The sequence below is a fragment of the Theropithecus gelada genome, chromosome 13 (assembly GCF_003255815.1).
Source record: "Theropithecus gelada isolate Dixy chromosome 13, Tgel_1.0, whole genome shotgun sequence".
Lineage (NCBI taxonomy): Eukaryota > Metazoa > Chordata > Mammalia > Primates > Cercopithecidae > Theropithecus > Theropithecus gelada.
Window position 1 is genome coordinate 84,733,703 of NC_037681.1, and position 24,466 is coordinate 84,758,168.

General features: G+C 38.7%; 1 protein-coding gene across 4 annotated transcripts in view; it reads right to left on the reverse strand.

The window, feature by feature from the left end:
* Positions 1-24,466, reverse strand: part of PELI1 (pellino E3 ubiquitin protein ligase 1) — a 68,867-nt gene that overhangs the window by 9,845 nt on the left and 34,556 nt on the right. The window contains exons 2-5 of one of the 4 annotated variants that reach the window (XM_025354333.1): positions 19,792-19,901; positions 8,884-9,023; positions 5,381-5,510; positions 1,062-1,163 (exon numbers count right to left, since the gene is read on the reverse strand). In XM_025354333.1, coding sequence (XP_025210118.1) covers positions 1,062-1,163; positions 5,381-5,510; positions 8,884-8,954 — 303 coding nt within the window. In that variant the 5' untranslated portion in view covers positions 8,955-9,023; positions 19,792-19,901. The remainder of the gene's footprint in view (positions 1-1,061; positions 1,164-5,380; positions 5,511-8,883; positions 9,024-19,791; positions 19,902-24,466) is intronic. The other 3 variants (XM_025354332.1, XM_025354334.1, XM_025354335.1) reach the window with 3 other exon arrangements.

A 24,466-nucleotide genomic window follows, 5' to 3' on the forward strand; every position in this document is an offset into this window, starting at 1 on the left:
AAAAAAAGCTAAGCTCATTCATTTTCACTGCTTGTCAGTGAAACAAAATGTGAAAAACCATCCTAAAGCTTTGTGTTAGGTTTTTCTTGGATTTAAACATTAATCTTCATTAAAGATGTAATTTATTTTTGGTAAAAGAGAGGAAAACACAAATTCCCACATTCTAATATTAACTAGAGAAAAGAAATTCAGTATCTCATCTCATTAAAAGGGTTGAGCAGAGGGAGTGACTTCAAAGAAATATTTCACTATTGACTGAAATTAAATATATTTCCAGGCCTTTTCACTTTTATTTGCCTTGTAAAATAAAGAAAAATGGAAAAGTCCATGTGACAATAATTATAAAAGCAACATTATCAGATAATTTATGTTCTACTTAAGTTTGTTTATAAAAGGCTAAGCTTTGGAGAGCTCAATATTAAGGGAGAAGATCAAAGATTCTATTTACATCTTTGGAATTGACTGTCCTAAAATCTACCAGTTTACAAAAATATCAGCACTGGACTGGTACAAAAAGTAAGAGAAAAATACTTTTATTGCATGAGTAGCACTGACCAAATATGTGCTGAGAAAAAGGTTTGATTTCACATAGATAATAAAATAGCAAGTGCCTGGATTGTTTATTGCCTAGAGAGGAAGGTGGGAGGTAGTGGTAGAAAGAGTCATAAATGTGTGCAGAATATTTATTGTTTTCTTTTTTGGATAATAGCTACTATTCACTAAGTGTTTTTACTAAGTACCTGGCACAGTGCTGAGTACTCTACGTGTACTAGATCATTTAAGCCTCTTAACAGTCATAGGGGAGAGTCTATTATCTGCACTTTACAGAGAAGGAAACTGAGGCATATAATGGCTATGTAATATTTACCAGTAATTCTTATTCCGGAGCCTATCTCAACTGTGCTAGACTGACTTCTATTTATGAGGGTTAGCAATCAATCCAAATTTTAATAAAATACAATATAAATATATGATAATCCTTTATCTGATCTCAGCAAAACTTACCAATAGATTTTTAACTTTTTTGCTTTTAAGAAAAAAAATTTTAGATGTTATAATACCTGAAACATATCGGTGTTGCTGTCATGAGTATATTCAACCACCACAGTCTGGGCCCGAGATAAAGTATATGATATGCTATGCTGGTCCTTGTTGCTTATTGCCTAAGAATGAAAAAGTTAATAGCAAAAATTAGTAGGCAGGTCAATCCAATCAGATAATCTTTTCATTAAAAAAAGGGAAAACTATTTATCAAATACATGACATACTTATATATTTTCCCCCTGAAATTTAGAGAGGTTAATAACTCCTGTCAGTTGTGACAGTAGTTTCTTGGGTTGAATGGGGCATTGAAGAATATTTAGAAGCAGTTACAGAGTAAAAACATAATTTTCTTTCTTTCTTTTTTTTTTCCCCCAAAGATGGAGTCTTGTTTTGTCGCCTAGGCTGGAGTGCAGTGGTGCGATCTCGGTTCACTGCAACCTCCGCCTCCCGGGTTCAAGCAATTCTCCTGCCTCAGCCTCCCAAGCAGCTGGGACTACAGGTGCATACTGCCATGCATGGCTAATATTTTTGTATTTTTAGTAGAGACAGCATTTCACCATGTTGCCCAGGCTGGTCTTGAACTCCTGAGCTAAGGCAATCCGCCCGCCTCAGCCTCCCAAAGTGCTAGGATTACAGGCGTGGACCACTGCGCCTGGCCCATAATTTTCTTTTATCAAACCACTACACTCCCTTATTAAGTATTTTAAATTATAAAATAATCAAAACCAAATCCCACATAAAAACAGAAAACAACAGTACTCTGATAAGAAGAAAATGCAAAATCTTGCAAAATAAGAGGAATCTTATTTTTGAAGTAATTCAGAGAGCTATAAAGTTCACTCACAAGCCAAGTTAACTGGTTTTCTAACCATTTTGTGACTCTACAGATGACAAATGTTTGCCATATGCTGGGTGAGATACAGAAAAATGCATTTGGGATTTGGTCCCAGGAGATAAAAGAAAAAAATTCTTTAAAAAACAAAAGAAACATTCATAGAATGATTAAACATTACCAAAGGAAAGGGATGTAATGCTTATGACTGTATTTCTGACTTATCTCAAACTAAAAACATTGCTAAAAAGAACTTTTCAGTTTTGTTTTCAAGTGTTTTCTATGTATATGAGTTGAAGATAATATCAAAGAAGGGGAAAAATCTAGTCATCACACAAAGGAAGTAGAAATGGGCTGCATAAAAAGAAAACAGACACAAAGACAGAAGAGAATAATTATATACAGCAAAGAAGCTGAATGAAAAAATCCTTCTTAATTAGAAGTTTGGCATCATAAGCTTTTACTTGGTTTCAATTTGCAGCTAATCTGTAATAGATAAAGCCTTAAAACAACAGCTTTAAGACTGTCAAATTTCCAAATATCTACAAACAGAATACAGAAATACACTATTTCCAAATATACAGAGACCATACTAACGACTCAGCTTTATCAAAGCTTAATACTGCCACTTTTGCTTCTGATTTTTTTTTTTTTTTTTTTTTTTTTGCGACAGAGTCTCGCTCTGTTGCCTAGGCTGGAGTGCAGTGGCACTAACTCACTGAAACCTCCGCCTCCCAGGTTCAAGTGATTCTCCTGCCTCAGCCTCCTGAGTAGCTGGGATTAAAGGTGCACGCCACCATGCCCGGCTAATTTTTGTATTTTTAGTAGAGATGGAGTTTTGCCATGTTGGCCATGCTGGTCTCGAACTCCCGACCTCATGATCCGCCCGCCTCGGCCTCCCAAAGTGCTGGGACTACAGGCATGAGCCACTGTGCCTGGCCTGCTTCTGATTTTTTTAAGGAATTAAACTACAGATACAATCGAGGCTGCCTACATGTCCCTCCCAATTCCCTTTTCTCCACAGAGGTATCCAACCTCAAGAATGCAGTGTAGATCATTTACATGCATGTTTTACATATTTCTTTCTACACATTTAGGTATTCATAAATACTATATAATTGTTTTACAGGTTTTAAACACACACACACACACACACACACACACACACACACACACACACACACACGTTTTAAGAGACCAGGTTTCGCTATGTTGCAGAGGCTGAAGTGCAGTGGCTATTTATAGGCAGGAAAACGGCACACTACAGCTTTACCCTGTGCTCAAGTGATCTTCCTGCCTCTGCCTCCCAAGGAGCTGGGACTAACAGGCATGTGCCACTGGTTAAACAGCTGACTTTTCAATGAAATACTCAGTATTTTAAAATTAATTCTTAGTGGCTAAAGAGATTTTAAAACATTGGTTTTTTTGTGCTTTGAGATTGTAATCTTTGTTAGTTATTAAACCTACTGTTAGACTGAGAATAAAAACCATGTCTAGTTAAGTTTGGTTCTCACTGGTCTAGAACGCAGGGTTTTACCTACTCATCCCAGATGACTGCCAGACTAAATGCTTAATTTTCGTCATGACCTCACAAATACATTCCTCCAAAATTTAAAGAGGAAAGAGTCAATCTTTTTTCTTTTTTCTTTTTTTTAATTGAGACAGGGTCCCACTGTGTCACTCAGGCTACAGTGCAGTGGCATGATCTCAGCTCACTGCAGCCTCTGCCTCCCCGGCTCAAGTGATCCTCCCACTTCAGCCTGCCAAGGAGCTGGGACTTTGGGGCATGCCACCACACTTGGCTAATTTTTTGTGTGTTTGGTGAAGATAGAGTTTCACCATGTTGCCCAGGCTGGTCTCGAACTCCTGAGCTCCAGTGATCCGCCCACCTTGGTCTCTCAAGTGCTGGGATTACAGGTGTGAGCTATCACATCCAGCCAAGGGTCAATCTGATCCCTAAGATTCTTATTGCCTAGTAAAGATGAAAGATGAAAAGGAGATAACAATGAAAACATGAGGGCACGGCAGAGTAAAATAGGAAGAAAAGTACAGAATATGGTATTATAGAGGTAGGGATTAGAAATATTTTCCCTTATAGTGGTTTTCAACCAGAGGTAGTATTAGCTGTCTAAGGGGCATCTGAAAATATTTTGTGCATTTTTTGGCTGTTATGAGGATTTGCAGGCTCAAATGGCATTTTGTGGGTGAAGGACCCCTAAATGTCCTGTAGTATGTGGGAAAGTCCTGAACAATGAAAAAGTGGCACACCCAAAATGTCAAGAGCACTCCTGGGGGAGATACTGTAAGAAGCTCCTCAGATTGAATCAATCTGAGGTTTACTTCCACCACCTGCTTAGCATATTCCTTCTCTCCAAAGGAGCAAAAAGAAACTGTCCCCTTTCTGCACTAACTGGTTCCCAAATAGTAACAGAGGAGTCCTAGTCAAGGCCTAAGGATTCTTTCACAAATCAAACTGGATATAAAACAAAGCTGAGAAGCCAATTACCTTCAGACACTGAAGCTGTGACCTAAAACCACATCATATGCCAATTTTTCTGTCTCTTGTTTCTTTAACTTATAAAGATATGCTTCAGATGGTATAATATTAATGTACATTCTAGGGCTACTTAGCTAAAGATACAGGTACTTCCAGGACTCAAAGAACTCTAATTTTTCTTATTTGCTCATTACAATATCAAATTCTTTATAACATAAAGTCTGTGTTATAAAATTGGAAGCAAATTCACAGAAAATATAAAGATGTGAAATTCCCCCTCCTTGTCTGTCGCTCTAGGAAAAGCCCAAGTATGCTGAAATGGTGGTCCAGCTTCTGGAAATTTTGTTAGAAGAAGACGACAGGGCTAGAAGCATGAAATAGGCTGGGGGTTGAGAAGTTATATTGTAGATGCAGTTGGATATTGCTTTCATAACTTTGATTCAATTTAATAATTATTGAGGTCTACTTTGTGCAAGGTACTATGCTAAAATATATGAAGTTATAAACCAAAAATGAATACAACCAATACACAGAATCTTAGGTAAAGACTCTTAGTTTAAAAATTACTTCACCCAAATATGCTTCTAATACCTGAATACACATATTATACATCACATTCTTCATCCAGCCCAGGGAGGCTCCTCTAGTAACAGAGTGGGAACTTTCCACTTCTCAGGGCAGACAGCTGCATAATTCCAGGTACTAGATAAAGCCCTGTCCCCCACCCCACCTCTTTTAATAAGGAAAGAGAATATTTCCTTCTAATTTCCACCCACTGATCCTGGTTTGTCTTTTTTTTTTTTTTTTTAAAGTCCAATTCCCCTTCCATATGGCAGCTTTTCAAATACCATGTCTCCAAAGTCTCTTCTCCAATCCAAACAAAAGGAAATTTCTGAAATAGAAATGTGAGGGGAATGCTAGAGAATATAAACAACACATAAAAGTCTTTCAATTTCTCCAAGTTAATTTATGTAGCTTTTTTTTTTTTTTTTTTTTTTTTTTTTTACCTTTGCAGCCTGAGGAGTACAAGCAATATGCACAGTGCTGGGCTTCACCCCATTTGCCTTAGGTCTTTTAAACAAAGCAAATCTACTTTTCCTCCTTCCTCTATCGCCATTTGGGAGAGACCCATTATACCTGATGGGGGGAAAAAAAGTATAGGTGATCTCTTGCAAGAACTGCACAATTATAAAACAAATGTTTGACTATGCCTTGCAGAATCAATTCCCAATTAATTATCTATTAACACATTATAATTATTTAAAATTCCTTTGAGCAACTGTTGATCTCCATACCAGGTGCCAGTGTGTGAAACAAAATGAGATTCTTTTTCTGGCTTCATTCCAAGTCACAGAGAACCTTTTGGATTATACAAAGATTCAAGTTATCTCTATTTTTCTCCTTCCCTCTTTTACGGAAGATAATTAAGAGCTGATTAATGGCATGTCTGACTCCTTATGACTCATTCTGTTTTTTTTAAGGTGAATTGTTTGCATGTGCTAATACAACCTTTAAAAAGTATAGTATGTATTGTTTAAAACACAATCTCCTTTATTTGTGAACCAAACACTTTAAACAGCTGAACTTTTGAAGTAAGGAATTTTTAGACTTGTTAAGTCTTAGCTACCTGAATGTACAAATGCACTCTCATTATATTAGCAGAACTTGTCCAACAGACATGTTTGCTAAGTAGTAAACATACTTTTGTTTTTCAGATCTTATGAACATTTCTCTATAACATGTACACATACACACACACACACACAAACACACACACACGTACATCCTAAAGGTAAGCAAGTACTAAACCAATGGAAAAAAGTTAAAAACAAAATAAAAATATTTGGTGTTTACTATACACCAGGCACTACTGAATGTTATCCCATGCACATTACCTCACTAAATCTACCCTTGCAAAAATTCTACCAGATTGAAATCACTGTCCCCATTTTTACACATTAGGAAACAGACTCAGAAGAATTATATTCTGAAGTGACACAGGCAAAGCCAGAATTTGAATTTAAGTATGTTTGTCATGTGGTTATGTCATTCTTTACTGCTTCATTGAGGCATGAGCAGTAGCTTAATAATAATCTTTCCTCATTCACTATCCACCTCCCCTGCCCCCACCCCCTGATAAATCTTTGGTTTGATGATCTACCATATGTCAATCTAGGAGGAAATGAAGCAGGGAATAGGGACAGTTTTGAGGTTGGAGGAAGAGTGATTATAAAATGGCCTGTAATTGTGGCTGGCAAGGAAGAATGTCTTAAAGCTGAGAAGCGAGTTTACTCAATGACTGCCATATATAGAAACTACACTGACCCTTTACAAAAAAATAAAACACTTTGTATTGGAGAAAGCCCTTGGTAATGTTGCTAGCCTTGCTGTAAGTCCAAAGTACAGTCCCTTAGCTAATAATTATTTTAGCTATTCTAGGCTTTGTGTTGCCACCAGCCCCACTGTCAATTCCTCACTGTCCCTTAACTACTGTCGCCTGAATTGCATGACTCATCCCACTTCTGGATCTCACTCTTTAGTCCCACATTGCGTTCCTGTAGTTCAAAGCTCTTTTCTAAGTAGCAATAGCATGAAACCTTGTCTAGCTTCACTTCTAGAGGGTTGAGAAGAAAAAGTATTTGCATTTTAGGACACCAAGTACCAGACAGAGACAATTACTGTTGCTAATGATTAACTGAGGAACCTATAGGCTAAGACTGGCAGTTTAAAACCATAAGCTAAATTTTAAACTAGTCTTCAAATGACTCTCAAATTTCCTGCTAGAAGAATTTAATCTGGAAAAGTTTTTGGTAGTTAAGAGCTGTTTGTCACTGATACCATTAAAATCTATGTGATTTGAAGTTCTAATACTGAAGTTACTATGCTAAATTTATCATCTTTTAAAGTTTTGTTTCTGAGAAAAGAATTTTAAGTCTCAAAGGGCCTTAGAAGATCTTGTCTAATTGTCATTTTTACAGAGGAGGAAACCAAAGCCCAAATGGTTCAGTGACTTGCCCAAGGTCACACAGCTAGCAGTGCTGGAACAAGCACTGGATTCTAAGATTCCTAACATCTAGTCAAGCTCAGTAACTCCATATGATTTCCCCAGTTTCTCTAACTCTCTCATCTGAAACAACACATTCTCACTTTAACCTGACTCTCAAACATACTGCAATATCTTGAGTTGCTTTTTAGGCAAAAGCAGAGCAACAGCAGGAGGAAAATAAAATTAGCAATTTTCTTTTTTCTTATTTTTTTCGAGACAGAGTCTCGCTCTGTTGCCCAGGTTGGAGTGCTCGGCTCACTGCAACCTCCTCTTCCTGGGTTCAAGTGATTCTCCTGCCTCAGCCTCCCAAGTAGCTGGGATTACAGACATGCACTACCATGCCCAGTTAATTGTTGTATTTTTAGTAAAGATGGGGTTTCACTATGTTGGCCAGGCTGGTCTCGAACTCCTGACATCAGGTGATCCACCCACCTTGGCCTCCCAAAGTGCTGGGATTACAGGTGTGAACCATTGCACGCAGCCTAAAATGAGCAATTTTCTAGTTTCTGAGATCTCTAGTTAAGAAAGGCTAATACTGTGTCTCCACTTTGATAGTTATGACAAGTTTAAGTGGAACAAATTGAAATAATTTGGAATAACAGAATCATCTGTTCCTCAATCTTCAGGTTCTATTTCTGTGAGTTACATGGATGAAATTACTTTAGGAGCTAAGACATAGCTAGGTCCTGGGCTTCAGAGGCATTATGCTGTCACCATACATATATACAACTCCTTTAACCAAAATGTACAGCACAAAGCAGTAACTACCTTAGATAGGCAAAAGAATAAATGAAGACTAACCTACATGAAATGACTTAAAGCAGGCAAGGGAAAGGGAATTTTTGGTAAAATCAGCTGAGACAAAACATGGGATAGGGAAGACAAATGGAATGACTGTGACAGTGGACAAATACAATTTTCATTTCATTTCATTTTTATCTTTTTTTTTTTTTTTTTCGTGAGACAGAATCTCACTCTGTTGCCCAGGCTGGAGTACAGTGTCGCAATCTCAGCTCACTGCAACCTCTGCCTCCAGGGTTCAAGCAATTCCCCTGCCTCAGCCTCCCAAGTAGCTGGGATTACAGGCACGCGCCACCACGCCCGGATAATTTTTGTGTTTTGCGTAGAGACAGGGTTTCACCATGTTGGCCAGGCTGGTCTTGAATTCCTGGCCTCAGGTAATCTGCCTGCCTTGGCCTCCCAAAGTGCTGGGATTACAGGCGTGAGCCACCACGCCCGAACCTTCCATTTCATCTTTAAGAAACTTTGCCCTTTCTGCGGGTAAGGGTGAGACAAAGTTTATGTCATATTTGAGTGCTTTTAAACAATAGCATGAATATGAGAATTAAAAGTGTTTCTTGATTTGGTAACATTACCAATTCCAAAAAAAAGTACTTATAGCCTAGATGCCAAAGTTAGCATATATTATTAAACTGTGTGTCTTATCAAATGGAGAAACCTTACCCTAAGACAATGAGTTCACCATATTTTACTGGTGCTTTAGATGGATGATTTTCTTGATCAGGAGAAAACATGAGCTTGGCTGTCTTTCTCAAATCTTTGTTCACTGGTCAGGAGCCTTGGGACACCTTTTGCATTATTTCCTAGAGGGGAAAAGTTTTCATTAATAATGTGAACAATTCGTTTCAGTTTAAATAAAGATGTTATTTTCCAGCAGTCCTCTTGAACACAGTATTATGCAAAGCATCACATGGTATATACATTTTATGGGACATTTTGCCCAATAATGATTATACATTTTACAAAACTGTTTAAATGAGTCAAAAAGGCAAATTTGAAGACTTCCACTTATAGAAGCATACAGCAGATAATACTTTTCCCTTTCATTTCTGCTAAGGATAACTAAAGACCCTGGACCTTATATATAGAACATGAGAAGACTGTGAAAAGTGGAGAGAAGGCAAACTAAGTAAGGGACCTCAGGACCCATGGAATGACACGGTGGTGTAAATTCTCTGGGTTTTCTTTTTGCCTAATATATCCCAGACTTGGAGCTAAAGAAGGCAGCAACCTGGAAATGCCAACTGGCACGGACAAAGCCACAACAAAAGCTTGCTCTCCCTAGCCAAAGAAACAAGAAAGGGACAGCCTGGCAAGACGGAAAACTTTTGACAGTAACTGCTCCACTCTAGCCAAACCCAGTAAACAGTTTTGTCCCACCACCACCCACACCAACGAAAGCTAAGTGAGGAGCCTTGACTTCCAGCTCATAAACCATAGTGAGGAGCTCCAATGCCCTACTGGGGCAATGTCAAAGTCGGCCAAGTAGGGAGCCAGGATTTTCACCCTGATGGCTGGGCATGCCCCAACACCTATCCCCGTGGTGTCAGCTAGACTTCTACCCCCCACTCACCAAAAACAAGAAGGATCCTCTTCCTGAGGCGTCAGTAGAGGCTGAGTAGGGACCCCTGACTTCTACATCCGCCTGGAAGTAATGAGGCACCCCCTATGACCTTGCCAAAGCAATGTCAATAAAAGCCAGTGGAAACAGAAGGTTTAGATAATATCCAGAGTCTAGGAACATAATATGAAAATATCTAGTTTTAACAGAAAATCACTCATCCTAGCAAGAACAATATTTAAAACAATACAAAACATAGGCTGGGTGCAGTGGTTCACGCCTGTAATCCCAGCACTTTGGGAGGTCGAGGCAGACGGATCACTTGAGGTTGGGAGTTTGAGACCAGCCTGACCAACATGTAGAAACCCTGTCTCTACTAAAAATACAAAATTAGGGGGGGCGCGCCCAAGATGGCCAAATAGGAACAGCTCCAGCCTCCAGATCCCAGCATGAGCGATACAGAAGATGGGTGATTTCTACATTTTCAACTGAGGTACCGGGTTCATCTCACTGGGGTGTGTCGGACACTTGGCGCTGGTCCGCGGGTGCAGCCTGACCAGCAAGAGCTGAAGCAGGGCGAGGCATTACCTCACCTGGGAAGCGCAAGGGGGAAGGCAATTCCTTTTCCTAGCCAAGGGAAATTGAGACACACAACATCTGGAAAATCGGGTAACTCCCACCCTAATACTGCGATTTACCAAGGGTCTTAGGAAACGGCACACCAGGAGATTATATCCCACACCTGGCCCACAGGGTCCCATGCCCATGGAGCCTCCCTCATTGCTAGCACAGCAGTCTGAGATCTAACTGCAAGGCGGCAGCAAGGCTAGGGGAGGGGCGCCGCCATTGCTGAGGTTTAAGTAGGTAATCAAAGCTGCTGGGAAGCTCGTATTGGGTGGAGTCCATCACAGCTCAAGGAGGCCGGCCTGTCTCTGTAGACTCCTCCTCTGGGGACAGGGCATAGCTAAACAAAAAGCAGCAGAAACCTTGGCAGAGGTAAATGCCCCTGTCTGAAAACTTTGAAGAGAGCAGTGGATCTCCCAGCAGGGAGGCTGAGATCTGAGAAGGGACAGACTGCCTGCTCAAGCGGGTCCCTGACCCCTGAGTAGCCAAACTGGGAGACATCCCCCACTAGGTGCAGACCGACACCTCACACCTCACACGGCGGGATACACCCCTAAGACAAAGCTTCCAGAGCAAGAATCAGACAGCAACACTCGCGGTTCAGCAATATTCTATCTTCTGCAGCCTCCGCTGCTGATACCCAGGCAAACAGGGTCTGGAGTGGACCTCAAGCAAACTCCAACAGACCTACAGCTGAGGGTCTTGACTGTTAGAAGGAAAACTAACAAACAGAAAGGACACCTACACCAAAACCCCATCAGTACATCACCATCATCAAAGACCAAAGGCAGATAAAACCACAAAGATGGGGAAAAAGCTGTGCAGAAAAGCTGGAAATTCAAAAAATCAGAGTACATCTCCCACTCCAAAGGAATGCAGCCCATCGCCAGCAACAGAACAAAGCTGGATGGAGAATGACTTTGACGAGTTGAGAGAAGAAGGCTTCAGTCAATCAAACTTCTCAGAGCTAAAGGAGGAACTATGTAACCAGTGTAAAGAAACTAAAAACCTTGAAAAAAGAATGGATGAATGGATAACTAGAATAATCAATGCAGAGAAGACCTTAAAAGAACTGATAGAGATGAAAACCATAACACGAGAACTACGTGACAAATGCACAAGCTTCAGTAACCGACTTGATCAACTGGAAGAAAGAGTATCAGCGATTGAAGATCAAATGAATGAAATGAAGCGAGAAGAGAAGTGTAGAGAAAAAAGAGTAAAAAGAAATGAACAGTGCCTCCAAGAAGTATGGGATTATGTGAAAAGACCAAATCTACATCTGATTGGAGTGCCTGAAAGTGACAGGTAAAATGGAACCAAGTTGGAAAACACTCTGCAGAATATCATCCAGGAGAACTTCCCCAATCTAGTAAGGCAGGCCAACATTCAAATTCAGGAAATAAAGAGTATGTCACAAAGATACTCCTCAAGAAGAGCAACTCCAAGACACGTAATTGTCAGATTCACCAAAGTTGAAACGAAGGAAAAAATGTTAAGGGCAGCCAGAGAGAAAGGTCGGGTTACCCACAAAGGGAAGCCCATCACACTAACAGCAGATCTCTCGGCAGAAACTCTACAAGCCAAAAGAGAGTGGGGGCCAATATTCAACATTCTTAAAGAAAAGAATTTTCAACCCAGAATTTCATATCCAGACAAACTAAGTTTCATAAGTGAAGGAGAAATAAAATCCTTTACAGACAAGCAAATGCTTAGAGATTTTGTCACCACCAGGCCTGCCCTACAAGAGATCCTGAAGGAAGCACTAAACATGGAAAGGAACAACAGGTACCAGCCATTGCAAAAACATGTCAAAATGTAAAGTCCATCAATGCTAGGAAGAAACTGCATCAACTAGTGAGCAAAATAACCAGCTAATATCATAATGATAGGATCAAGTTCATACATAACAATATTAACCTTAAATGTAAATGGACTAAATGGTCCAATTCAAAGATATAGACTGGCAAATTGGACAGTCAAAACCCATCAGTTTGCTGTATTGAGGAGACCCATTTCACATGCAGAGACACACACAGGCTCAAAATAAAGGGATGGAGGAAGATCTACCAAGCAAATGGAAAACAAAAAAAAGCAGGGGTTGCAATCCTAGTCTCTGATAAAACAGACTTTAAACCATCAAAGATCAAAAGAGACAAAGAAGGCCATTACATAATAGTAAAGGGATCGATTCATCAGGAAGAACTAACTATCCTAAACATATATGCACCCAATACAGGAGCACCCAGATTCATAAAGAAAGTCCTTAGAGACAAAGAGACTTAGACTCCCATACAATAATAACGGGAGACTTTAACACCCCACTGTCAACATTAGACAGATCAACGAGACAGAAAGTTGACAAGAATATCCAGGAATTGAACTCATCTCTGCACCAAGTGGACCTAATAGACATCTACAGAACTCTCCACCCCAAATCAACAGAATATACATTCTTCTCAGCACCACATCGCACTTATTCCAAAATTGACCACATAGTTGGAAGTAAAGCACTCCTCAGCAAATGAAAAAGAACAGAAATTATAATAAACTGTCCCTCAGACCGCAGTGCAATCAAACTAGAACTCAGGACTAAGAAACTCAATCAAAACCGCTCAACTACATGGAAACTGAACAATCTGCTCCTGAATGACTACTGGGTACGTAACGAAATGAAGGCAGAAATAAAGATGTTTTTTGAAACCAATGAGAACAAAGATACAACATACCAGAATCTCTGGGACACATTTAAAGCAGTGAGTAGAGGGAAATTTATAGCACTAAAGGCCCACAAGAGAAAGCAGGAAAGATCTGAAATTGACACCCTAACATCACAATTAAAAGAACTAGAGAAGCAAGAGCAAACACATTCAAAAGCTAGCAGAAGGCAAGAAATAACTAAGATCAGAGCAGAACTGAAGGAGACAGACACAAAAAACCCTCCCAAAAATCAATGAATCCAGGAGCTGGGTTTTTGAAAAGATCAACAAAATTGATAGACCGCTAGCAAGACTAATAAAGAAGAAAAGAGAGAATAATCAAATAGACGCAATAAAAAAAATGATAAACGGGATATCACCACAGACCCCACAGAAATACAAACTACCATCAGAGAATACTATAAACACCTCTACGCAAATAAACTAGAAAACCTAGAAGAAATGGATAATTTCCTGGACACTTACACTCTCCCAAGACTAAACCAGGAAGAAGCTGAATCCCTGAATAGACCAACAGCAGGCTCTGAAATTGAGGCAATAATTAATAGCCTACAACGAAAAAAAGTCCAGGACCAGATGGATTCACAGCCGAATCCTACCAGAGGTACCAGAAGGAGTTGCTACCATTCCTTTTGAAACTATTCCAATCAATAGAAAAAGAGAGAATCCTCTCTAACTCATTTTACAAGGCCAAAATCATCCTGATACTAAAGCCTGGCAGAGACACAACAAAAAAAGAGAATTTTAGACCAATATCCCTCATGAACATCGATGCAAAAATCCTCAATAAAATACTGGCAAACTGAAGCCAGAAGCACATCAAAAAGCTTATCCACCATGATCAAGTGGGCTTCATCCCCGGGATGCAAGGCTCGTTCAACATATGCAAATCAATAAACGTAATCCACCACATAAACAGAACCAAAGACAAAAACCACATGATTATCTCAATAGATGTAGAAAAGGCCTTTGACAAAATTCAACAGCCTTTCATGCTAAAAACTCTCAATAAATTCGGTATTGATGGAATGTATCTCAAAATAATAAGAGCTATTTATGACAAACCCACAGTCAATATCATACTGAATGGGCAAAAAACTGGAAGCATTCCCTTTGAAAACTGGCACAAGACAGGGATGCCCTCTCTCACCACTCTTATTCAACATAGTGTTGGAAGTTCTGGCTAGGACAATCAGGCAAGAGAAAGAAATAAAGGGTATTCAGTTAGGAAAAGAAGAAGTCAAATTGTCCCTGTTTGCAGATGACATGATTGTATATTTACAAAACCCCATCGTCTCAGCCCCAAATCTCCTTAAGCTGATAAGCAACTTCAGCAAAGTCTCAGGATACAAAATCAATGTGCAAAAATCACAAGCATTCTTATACACCAATAACAAACAGAGAGCCAAATCATGAATGAACTCCCATTCACAGTAGCTTCAAAGAGAATAAAATACCTAGGAATCCAACTTACAAGGGATGTAAAGGACCTCTTCAAAGAGAACTACAAACCACTGCTCAGTGAAATAAAAGAGGACACAAACAAATGGAAGAACTTACCATGCTCATGGATAGGAAGAATCAATATCGTGAAAATGGCCATACTGCCCAAGGTAATTTATAGATTCAATGCCATCCCCATTAAGCTACCAATGACTTTCTTCACAGAATTAGAAAAAAGTGCTTTAAAGTTCATATGGAACCAAAAAAGACCCCGCATTGCCAAGACAATCCTAAGCCAAAAGAACAAAACTGGAGGCATCACGCTACCTGACTTCAAACTATACTACAAGGCTACAGTAACCAAAACAGCATGGTACTGGTACCAAAACAGAGATATAGACCAATGGAACAGAACAGAGCCCTCAGAAATGATACTACATATCTACAGCCATCTGATCTTTGACAAACCTGACAAAAACAAGAAATGGGGAAAGGATTCCCTATTTAATAAATGGTGCTGGGAAAATTGGCTAGCCATAAGTAGAAAGCTGAAACTGGATCCTTTCCTTACTCCTTATACGAAAATTAATTCACGATGGATTAGAGACTTAAATATTAGACCTAAAACCATAAAAACCCTAGAAGAAAACCTAGGTAATACCATTCAGGACATAGGCATGGGCAAGGACTTCATGTCTAAAACACCAAAAGCAACGGCAACAAAAGCCAAAATTGACAAATGGGATCTAATTAAACTAAAGAGCTTCTGCACAGCAAAAGAATCTACCATCAGAGTGAACAGGCAACCTACAGAATGGGAGAAAATTTTTGCAATCTACTCATCTGACAAAGGGCTAATATCCAGAACCTATAAAGAATTCAATCAAATTTACAAGAAAAAAACAACCCCATCAAAAAGTGGGCAAAGGATATGAACAGACACTTCTCGAAAGAATACATGCATACAGCCAACAGACACATGAAAAAATGCTCATCATCACTGGCCATCAGAGAAATGCAAATCAAAACCACAATGAGATACCATCTCACATCAGTTAGAATGGCAATCATTAAAAAATCAGGAAACAACAAGTGCTGGAGAGGATGTGGAGAAATAGGAACACTTTTACACTGTTGGTGGGGCTGTAAACTAGTTCAACCATTGTGGAAAACAGTGTGGCGATTCCTCAAGGATCCAGAACTAGAAATACCATTTGACCCAGTCATCCCATTACTGGGGATATACCCAAAGGATTATAAATCATGCTGCTATAAAGACACATGCACACGTATGTTTATTGCAGCACTATTCACAATAGCAAAGACTTGGAATCAACCCAAATGTCCATCAGTGACAGACTGGATTAAGAAAATGTGGCACATATACACCATGGAATACCATGCAGCCATAAAAAACGATGAGTTCGTGTCCTTTGTAGGGACATGGATGAAGCTGGAAACGATCATTCTCAGCAAACTATCGTAAGAACAGAAAACCAAATACCGCATGTTCTCACTCATAGGTGGGAACTGAACAATGAGATCACTTGGACACAGGAAGGGGATCATCACACACCGGGTCCTATTGTGGTGGTGGCGGGGGAGGGATAGCATTAGGAGATATACCTAATGTAAAGGACGAGTTAATGGGTGCAGCACACCAACATGGCACATGTATACATATGTAACAAATCTGCATGTTGTACACAGGTACCCTAGAACTTAAAGTATAAAAAAAAAAAGTGGACATTCTGATTTTATCAACATAGTGATTTTGTTGAAATGAAGACAATAAAAATAAATTTTATGAAACAAAAAAAAATAAAATATAAATGAAATATAAAAATACGGCCGGGCGCGGTGGCTCACGCCTGTAATCCCAGCACTTTGGGAGGCCGAGGCGGGCGGATCACGAGGTCAGGAGATCGAGACCATCCTGGCTAACACGGTGAAACCCCGTCTCTACTAAAGATGCAAAAAATTAGCCGGGCGAGGCGGCGGGCGCCTGTAGTCCCAGCTACTCGGGAGGCTGAGGCAGGAGAATGGTGGGAACCCGGGAGGCGGAGCTTGCAGTGAGCCGAGATCGCGCCACTGCACTCCAGCCTGGGCGACTAAGCGAGACTCTGTCTCAAAAAAAAAAAAAAAAAGAAATATAAAAATACAAAATTAGCCCGGCGTGGTGGCACATGCCTGTAATCCCAGCTACTCGGGAGGCTGAGGCAGGAGAATCACTTGAACCCGGGAGGCAGAGGTTGCAGTGAACCGAGATCATGCCACTGCACTCCAGCCTGGGCAATAGAGCGAGACTCCGTTTCAAAACAAAAACAGAAACAAAAACAAAAATAATGCAAAAGATAATCAACAGGTGCCAAAACTTAGATGACAGCATTACCTGACAAAGATTTAAAAGCAACTATGATAAAACTGAACAGTGGAAATTACTTGATCTGAACAATAGAGAGAAAATAGGAAAAACAAAATGAAACAAAAAACAAAGCCTTATGGACCTGTGAGACCATAGCAAAATCTAACTTGTGTGTCACTGGACACACATGTCAAAAAGAGAGAAGAAAGAGTCAAGCTGAAAAAGCACTCAAAGAGGCTGGGCGCAGTGGCTCACGCCTGTAATTCCAGCACTCTGGGAGCCTGAGGCGGGTGGATCACTTGAGGTCAGGAGTTCGAGACCAGCCTGGGCAACATGGTGAAACCCCGTCTTTACTAAAAATACAAAAATGAGCCAGGCGTCGTGGTGTGCCTTCTAGTCCCAGCTACTTGGAAGGTTAAAGGGGGAGTAATTGCTTGAACCTGGGAGAAGGAGGTTGCAGTGAGCCAAAACTGCGCCACTGTACTCCAGCCTGGGCGACAGAGTGAGACTCCGTCTCAAGAAAAAAAAAAAAGAAAAGAAAATATCCTGGAAGCAGAGAGAGAGAACACTGCATTTATAGGAGAAAAACAATTAGATTGACAGTGGAGTTCTCACCAGAAACCAGAGAACCCAGAAGATAGTGGCATAATATTTTTCAGGTGCTCACAAAAATGGAAGGGAAGTCAAGACATTCTCTGAAGAGGAAAAACTGAGAGAATTTGTTACCAGCAGACCCACTACAAAGAATGGCTAGAGGAAATTAACTAAACAGAAACTAAATAAAAGAACCTTAAAATTTCAGAGAAGACGTAAAAACATGGTAGCAAAAATATGAGTAAATACAATAAACTTTCCTTGTCTTGAATTTTCTAAATTTTGTCTGATGGTGAAAGTGAAAACTATAATACAGTTAGATGTGGTTCTAAATGTATGTAAAGGAAATAGTACAGAAAGGCTAAGGTGGGAAGAGCACTTGAGGTCAGGAGTTGAAGACCAGCCTGACCAACATGGTGAAACCCCATCTCCACTAAGAAGACAAAAATTAACAGGGCGTGGTGGTGTGTGCCTGTAGTCCCAGCTACTCAGGAGGCTGAGGCAGGAGGATCACTTGCACCTGGGAGGCAGAGGCTTCAGTGAGCCCAGATCGCACCACTGCACTCCAGCCTGGGTGACAGAACAAGACTCCATCTCAAAAAAAAAAAAAAATATATATATATATATATAAAAATTTGACACAAGTATGACAAACAAAAAACTAACACTTCTCATAAGCCAGAAAAATCACTACAATAAATAATCCCCAAAATATTATCATGTCTATTTCATCCTCAGTTGAATGGGATTAAGTATTTCCTGTATTTATTTCTCTCCCTAGTTCCTGATAGACCTGTTACAAAGGTTTCACAGCAAAACTCCTACTAGCTAGCCCATAAAAGTCTCCTCATTTTATACCTCCACCAACAGGTTTCATAGGAATCTCAGGAATGAAAAAGGTCTACTTGTCTTTTTCTACAGTACAGTGAAATACAGCCTGTGCAGTGGTACTTCTGGTGAGAAGGCAACAGGGAATGTATGTAGCCCAATGAATAAGAGTATGTCAAAGGAAAAGTCAATGAATAAAACAAATCATTCTGACCCCTACTAATCCCTTGGAAATGACATACACATTTAGACCAGTCATCCACACTAACACACAACTTCTGTCATCAATAAATTCAAAAAATTAAATTATTTTAAAAAAATGCTTCAGAAATATTTTAAGAACATTTCCATCATTCGAATACACTAAAAACACCTCTCGTCTCCCTAGATATCTTTGCTTTTGCTGAAGAGATTTTAATTCATCACAGTATTTAAAAGGTTACAGACACCAGTATATTGCTATTTCACCATAACTGTGATACATTTGAGTTGTGAGGCAATCAAATTCCTTATTTAGAAAGATAAACTTATGCTAACTAAAACCTTCAATGTAAAAACTGAAGTTTCAAGAACAATTACATCAACCAAAGAATAATTTTGGTCCATATAATAAGATCTTCCGACATACATGAAATCATACTTTAGTATATAAACATGTATTCATGCCCTCTCATTTCCCCTCTAAGAAGCATTTCATTTTAAAAAGTTATACAGAAGCTTAACTAGAGGCATTAGCTGTACTTTTTCTGTTTAGACAATTAAGGAACTGCCATCAAACATGAAACCAATGCTTTGACACATTTCTGACCAAGAACAGCAATAATTAAAAATTTAATAACCATTAAATTTAAATTAATTTCAAATTAAATTTTAATAACGTTGCTTTGTTTTGATTTGAATTCCTATTTAGAGTTACTATTTAAAGGATATGATGGTTTTCTATTTATAGTAGCAAAAATTTCCTTTAAAATAAGCTTACTTATTTAAAGGAGTCAATTTAAATTGTATTAAATAGAATTAGTTAAGTGCACAGATACGGCAAACATCTGAAAGTGTAAATGCCTGTATTTGGCTGACATTAGTATATCGCATGGCTAGCAAGTATTAGCCTGTGTTCTAGTTCTTGCTGTCTTTGAACAAAGCAATCTGTTTCCTCATCTCTGAAAACGAAGGGACTAAAGTAGAATAAAGTGAATTTGGGAGCTGGAAAAAATATAAGCAACCATCTGGTCCTGACATAAGAATTTACAAGTAACGTGCATAACACTATAGATTTAGTTTTATTGCCTCTATAGCAAAAGGAACAATTTTTTTTGCTTAGACAAGAAACTAAAAAACAAGAGGAGGGCTGGCATGGCACCCTCCATATACTTTCTAGAGCCCTTGGTCAAATTAGCCAAGAAAAGCAATGTATTTCCAATCAGACACACTCTTACTCTGCTTAGATCCGTTAGAAGGTCTTATCTGGGGTTATTTTCTCAGTGACATCGAAGTTTCAATCACAGGAACACATTCAATCTTGGCTTCTACTTCTGTATTTGATAATCTGAAACCCAAAATAAAACACTTTTGTAGTACCAGTTATTTATATACATAAATGACCCAAGATAAAGTTTTTAAAATTTAAAAATGGCATATAATCAATCAATATACAACTGGCATTATTAAACTGCAAATAAAATCTGCTATGACAGCTTGGAACCCTTTTTTTTAACGTGTTCTCTGAAGAAAGATTCATGATCTTCCCAAAGGTTTATAGTCTTTAACAAAGTCCAGTACACCTAGACAGTGCTTTCCTACTCACTCTCTTTATATATTCTCTCTATATTTTAAAATCTGAATAAAAGAATTCTTCAAAATGAATTCCTAGGCTGGGCATGGTGGCTCATGCCCGTAATCCCAGCACTTTAGGAGGCCAAGGTGAGAGGATCACTTGAAGCCAGGAGTTCGAGTCTCTACAAAAGAAAAAAAAAGTAAAAACAGAAAAAATTAGCGAAATGTAATGGCATGCACCTATAGCCCCAGCTACTCAGAAAGCTGAAGTGGGAGGATCACTTGTGCCCAGGAGTTTGAGGCTGCGGCGAGCTCTGATCCTACAGCCTGGGTGATGGAGAGAAACTCTGTCTCAAAAAAAAAAAAAAAAAAAAAAAAATCCTGAAGTCATGTACTTGAGAACTTTAAATGAGTATGTAGATAAAAAACATCCAAATGTTTCAATTACTGGCTCCATTTGTTGGTCTTCAATTAAGTTAGTTTGACCTCATATATTCAGCCCTATTCCAATGTTATCTAGCACCAAGAACATGAAATAGCACCATTAATTCTACTCAAGACTAGAAGAAATGCTAGAAAAAATCTTCCTAATAAAACTGTCTTCTATTTTGTCTATTACTTTAAAACTCTGCTTGATACTTGAAAGCATGTTGCTCTCACTAGCAGAAACTAAACTTCCAGAGTTAAAAAATTTTTTTAAATAAATATATTCTGGAATAGTGTTATTTTCTTTGTGGGTGGGGAGAACATGAAAAATAAGTCATAAAATATATATTTATTAGGAATAGTATTATTAATTTGACTGTTAAACATTCTACTCATTTCTTCTTTAAGGGCCAGTGAAATACAATTATTTTCATATCAAGTTTTCCCAAAGGAAAGACTTTCTATAATATCTTGCACTTTCACCCATAAGAAGAAAAACTGAGAAATCAATCTTTGTCCCTCAACATAACAAATGTTTTCTTTCATTATTTACATCACACACAGCCTTCTGCTTACTACCTACTGAACACAAGTAAAAAATTCCTGCCCTAAAAAAAAAAAAAAAAAAAAAAGCAAAACAAATACTAAGCAAGGGACAAAACAAATCTTATGCAGATTGTTTACACAATCTTCTGAGCACTTCTATTTTGGTGGGCAAGTGGGTAGGCATAATGGGGTACTGAGAAAAAAAGGAAAGGAAAATGTTTTAAAACATGAAAATGTTATAACATTTCTTTATGATGAAAAACAATGTGGACTGCATATATTATCTCAGATAAAACAGATTTCCATCTATACTAGAGTTTCCTTGTGGCTGATTTCAAAAACATGACTCAAACAGAAAGAACTGCTTTAGTATGTTTGCGGTGGAACCATTTTATGAAACCAATTCAGCTGATGACTGGAGTTTAATTCACAGCAGTTTCTTGATAAGAGTGAAAATTTAATCACCTTCTTCCTTCTTTTGCAACCAGCAGGAGTAACACACAGCATTTTTACATAAAAGGAAAAATAATGGTGTGCAGTAGTAGTTGGAGGTTACTACTTTCTGCTAGTGTCTTTTAGCTTCTCAACACAGCGGTGGAGGAAGTGAAGTCTATGTTCCCCTTCCCAAGATACAGGACACCACCTGTGCAAATTCCCAGCCTCCTCTCTTAGAGAAGCCAAATAACATGCTGATAGTCTATCACCTACAGGGATAACTTATTTTCATCCGGATGGAAAAGCAATTAACATCTTTCCTAGGGACAGTATGTGTTCCTTTAAACTGGGGTTTCTCAACTTAGGCTTTACTGACATTTTTATATTGTGGGGTACTGGCCTGTGCACTGTAGGGGGTTCAGCAGTATCTCTGGCCTTTCTGTTCTACCTAGACGCCGGCAGAACATTCTAGTTGTGACTTTAAAAATGCCTCAACTTCCTATCTCCCCACTACTCACTCCTCCACCTTATGAGAACCACTGCTCCAATCTTGAAGACAACATACTTTGTTCTTGGGATAGAAATTTCCCCTTTTTCTGGCATACTCCTTGGCACATAGTAAGGTACTTAATGTTTGCTTACTAACATTATACTGATACTGATAATAAAAGGTTATTTATACTAAGACTTGTGTTTGTAAAGGCCATGGCTTTGAAGGTGGGTGTAGTTTCAGTATTTTACTAGAATTTATAAGGGGCTGAGAGTGAGAATGAGAATCTTGCCTTGATGGCAATTAATTATTAATGTTTCCATGCATTTAAAATATTTTAATACTGTGGCTACCTCTCTCAAATGGTTGAAGAAAGCGACTAGAGCTGGAGTGGCCAAGGAAGTAGCTATAAGGCTAGTGCTGGGTAGCCTGCTGTTTAGAGAAAGGCAAATATTTGGAGGCTAGATAAGTAACTTCTGGACTAAGAGACCCATATTTAGAAAAATTAAAAGCAGGTTTTGGAAAGCATGGGAGAATTCTTTTAGGTCAAAAGAGGGTGTCAATTTGAATCAACCCTGGGGTAAGGTCTATCTTGCACTTGCATAGAATGGTAATTAGCAAAATGCTTTCACAAAATATTATTTTATTTGACCCTCATAATAACCCTGTGAATTGGGTAGGAAAGCCTTAACTCTATTTTCCAGATAAGGGAACTGAGTAGGTCAGAAAAGCCAAGTGACTGTTTGAAGGTCAAAGAATTCTGGCAGAGCTAGGACTGAGATCCACATGTTAACTCAACATACATTAACCCATTTAATTTCTATTACAACTATAAAGTACAATCATTTGTCCCCATTTTATAAATGGAGAAACTGAAGCTACCAGAGATAAAGTGGTCCAGGTTTTCTGATGTCATTACTCCACACCCCAGACAAGGTAGAATGGGGCTAATTCCTAAACAGACTAAAAGACCCTATTATAGAACCATTTAGAGGACTTGAACGTATTCACGTGTAAAGTAAACCCTAAAAAAGTTATACTTCAGCATAGATTAGTAACAACTATTCAACTATGACTCGTGCTTTTTGAGACTATTTGAACCTTTGTCACTTCCTCAATGCTCACTGTACTTGTCAACCATTTCCTGGTAGTGGCCAACAACAAATATTTCAGTAAATAAAGTGGACTTTGTGTGCTTATTTTAAAAATGAGGACAGAAAGGAACCACCCAAGGGGGGAAAATCAGGGTATTTCACAAACGTAAATTCCTGGTACCACCAGGAAGAAAAACATACACATTAGAAGTGAGTCCAGACAGCTTAGGAACAGACAGGGTCAAGTGCTCCCTGATTGTGGAAGGAGAGCTGTTTACATCGACTTGCAACCTTACCCACAAATAATCACTTAATTCCCCACACCTAGAAAATATATTTTTAAAGACACAACTAAGAACCCAAACAGTTTTATTGTCTCTGCCCATTCTTAGCTTGTATTCAACAATTTTAGATTACCAAAGTTCCTAAAATGATAAAATGCTCCTCAGAAAGCAAGATTAGAAAGTCCTCTAGGTTTAACCATTAAAGTCGCAAATAAAATTCTGCAAAAAGCAGCAAATTCAGTGGGATTTGACAGTTATTTGGAACAAAAACATGGGATAAAAGGATATTCGGGAGAAATCCTATCATTTTCTAAAGTCAGCATCCCACACTGGTAGTCCCTTTTCATAACGGCAAACACTGAATTCTGTCTCTGCGCCAAGCACTGTTCTAAGCACTTTACATGTATTAAGTGATTTAATCTCTGGGACAACCTTATGAGATAGGAACTATTATAACCCACATTTTACAGATAACAAAACTAAGGTTACAAATCAGCACTCTGGAATTGCTGAAACAATTGAGTTTTAAAGTACAGGCACATCTGGTTTTATCGCACTTTGCTTTATTTTATTGTGTTTCACAGATACTGTGTTTTTTACAAATTCAAAGTTTGTGGCAACCCTGCATGGGCAAGACTATTGGTGCCAATTTTCTGACAGCATGTGCTCACTTCATGTCTGTGTCACATTCTGGTAATTCTCACAGTATTTCAAACTTTTTTCATTATTATTATTATTATTATTATTATTGTATCTGTTATGGTGGTCTGTGATCAGTGATCTTTGATGTTACTGTTGTAACTGGGGGTGTCCTGAATTGTGTCCATATAAGGTGGTAAACTTAATTGATAAATGCTGAGTGGGTTCTGACTGCTCTACTTTCTCCCATCTTGCTCACTCTCCTTAAACCTCCCTATTTCCTGAGACACAATATTGAAATTATGCCAATTTAATAATCCTACAGTGGCCTCTAACTGTTTAAGTGAAAGGAAGAGTTGCAAGTCTCTCTCCTTAAATCAAAAGCTAGAAATGATGCTTACTGAGGAAGGCACATTGAAAGTTG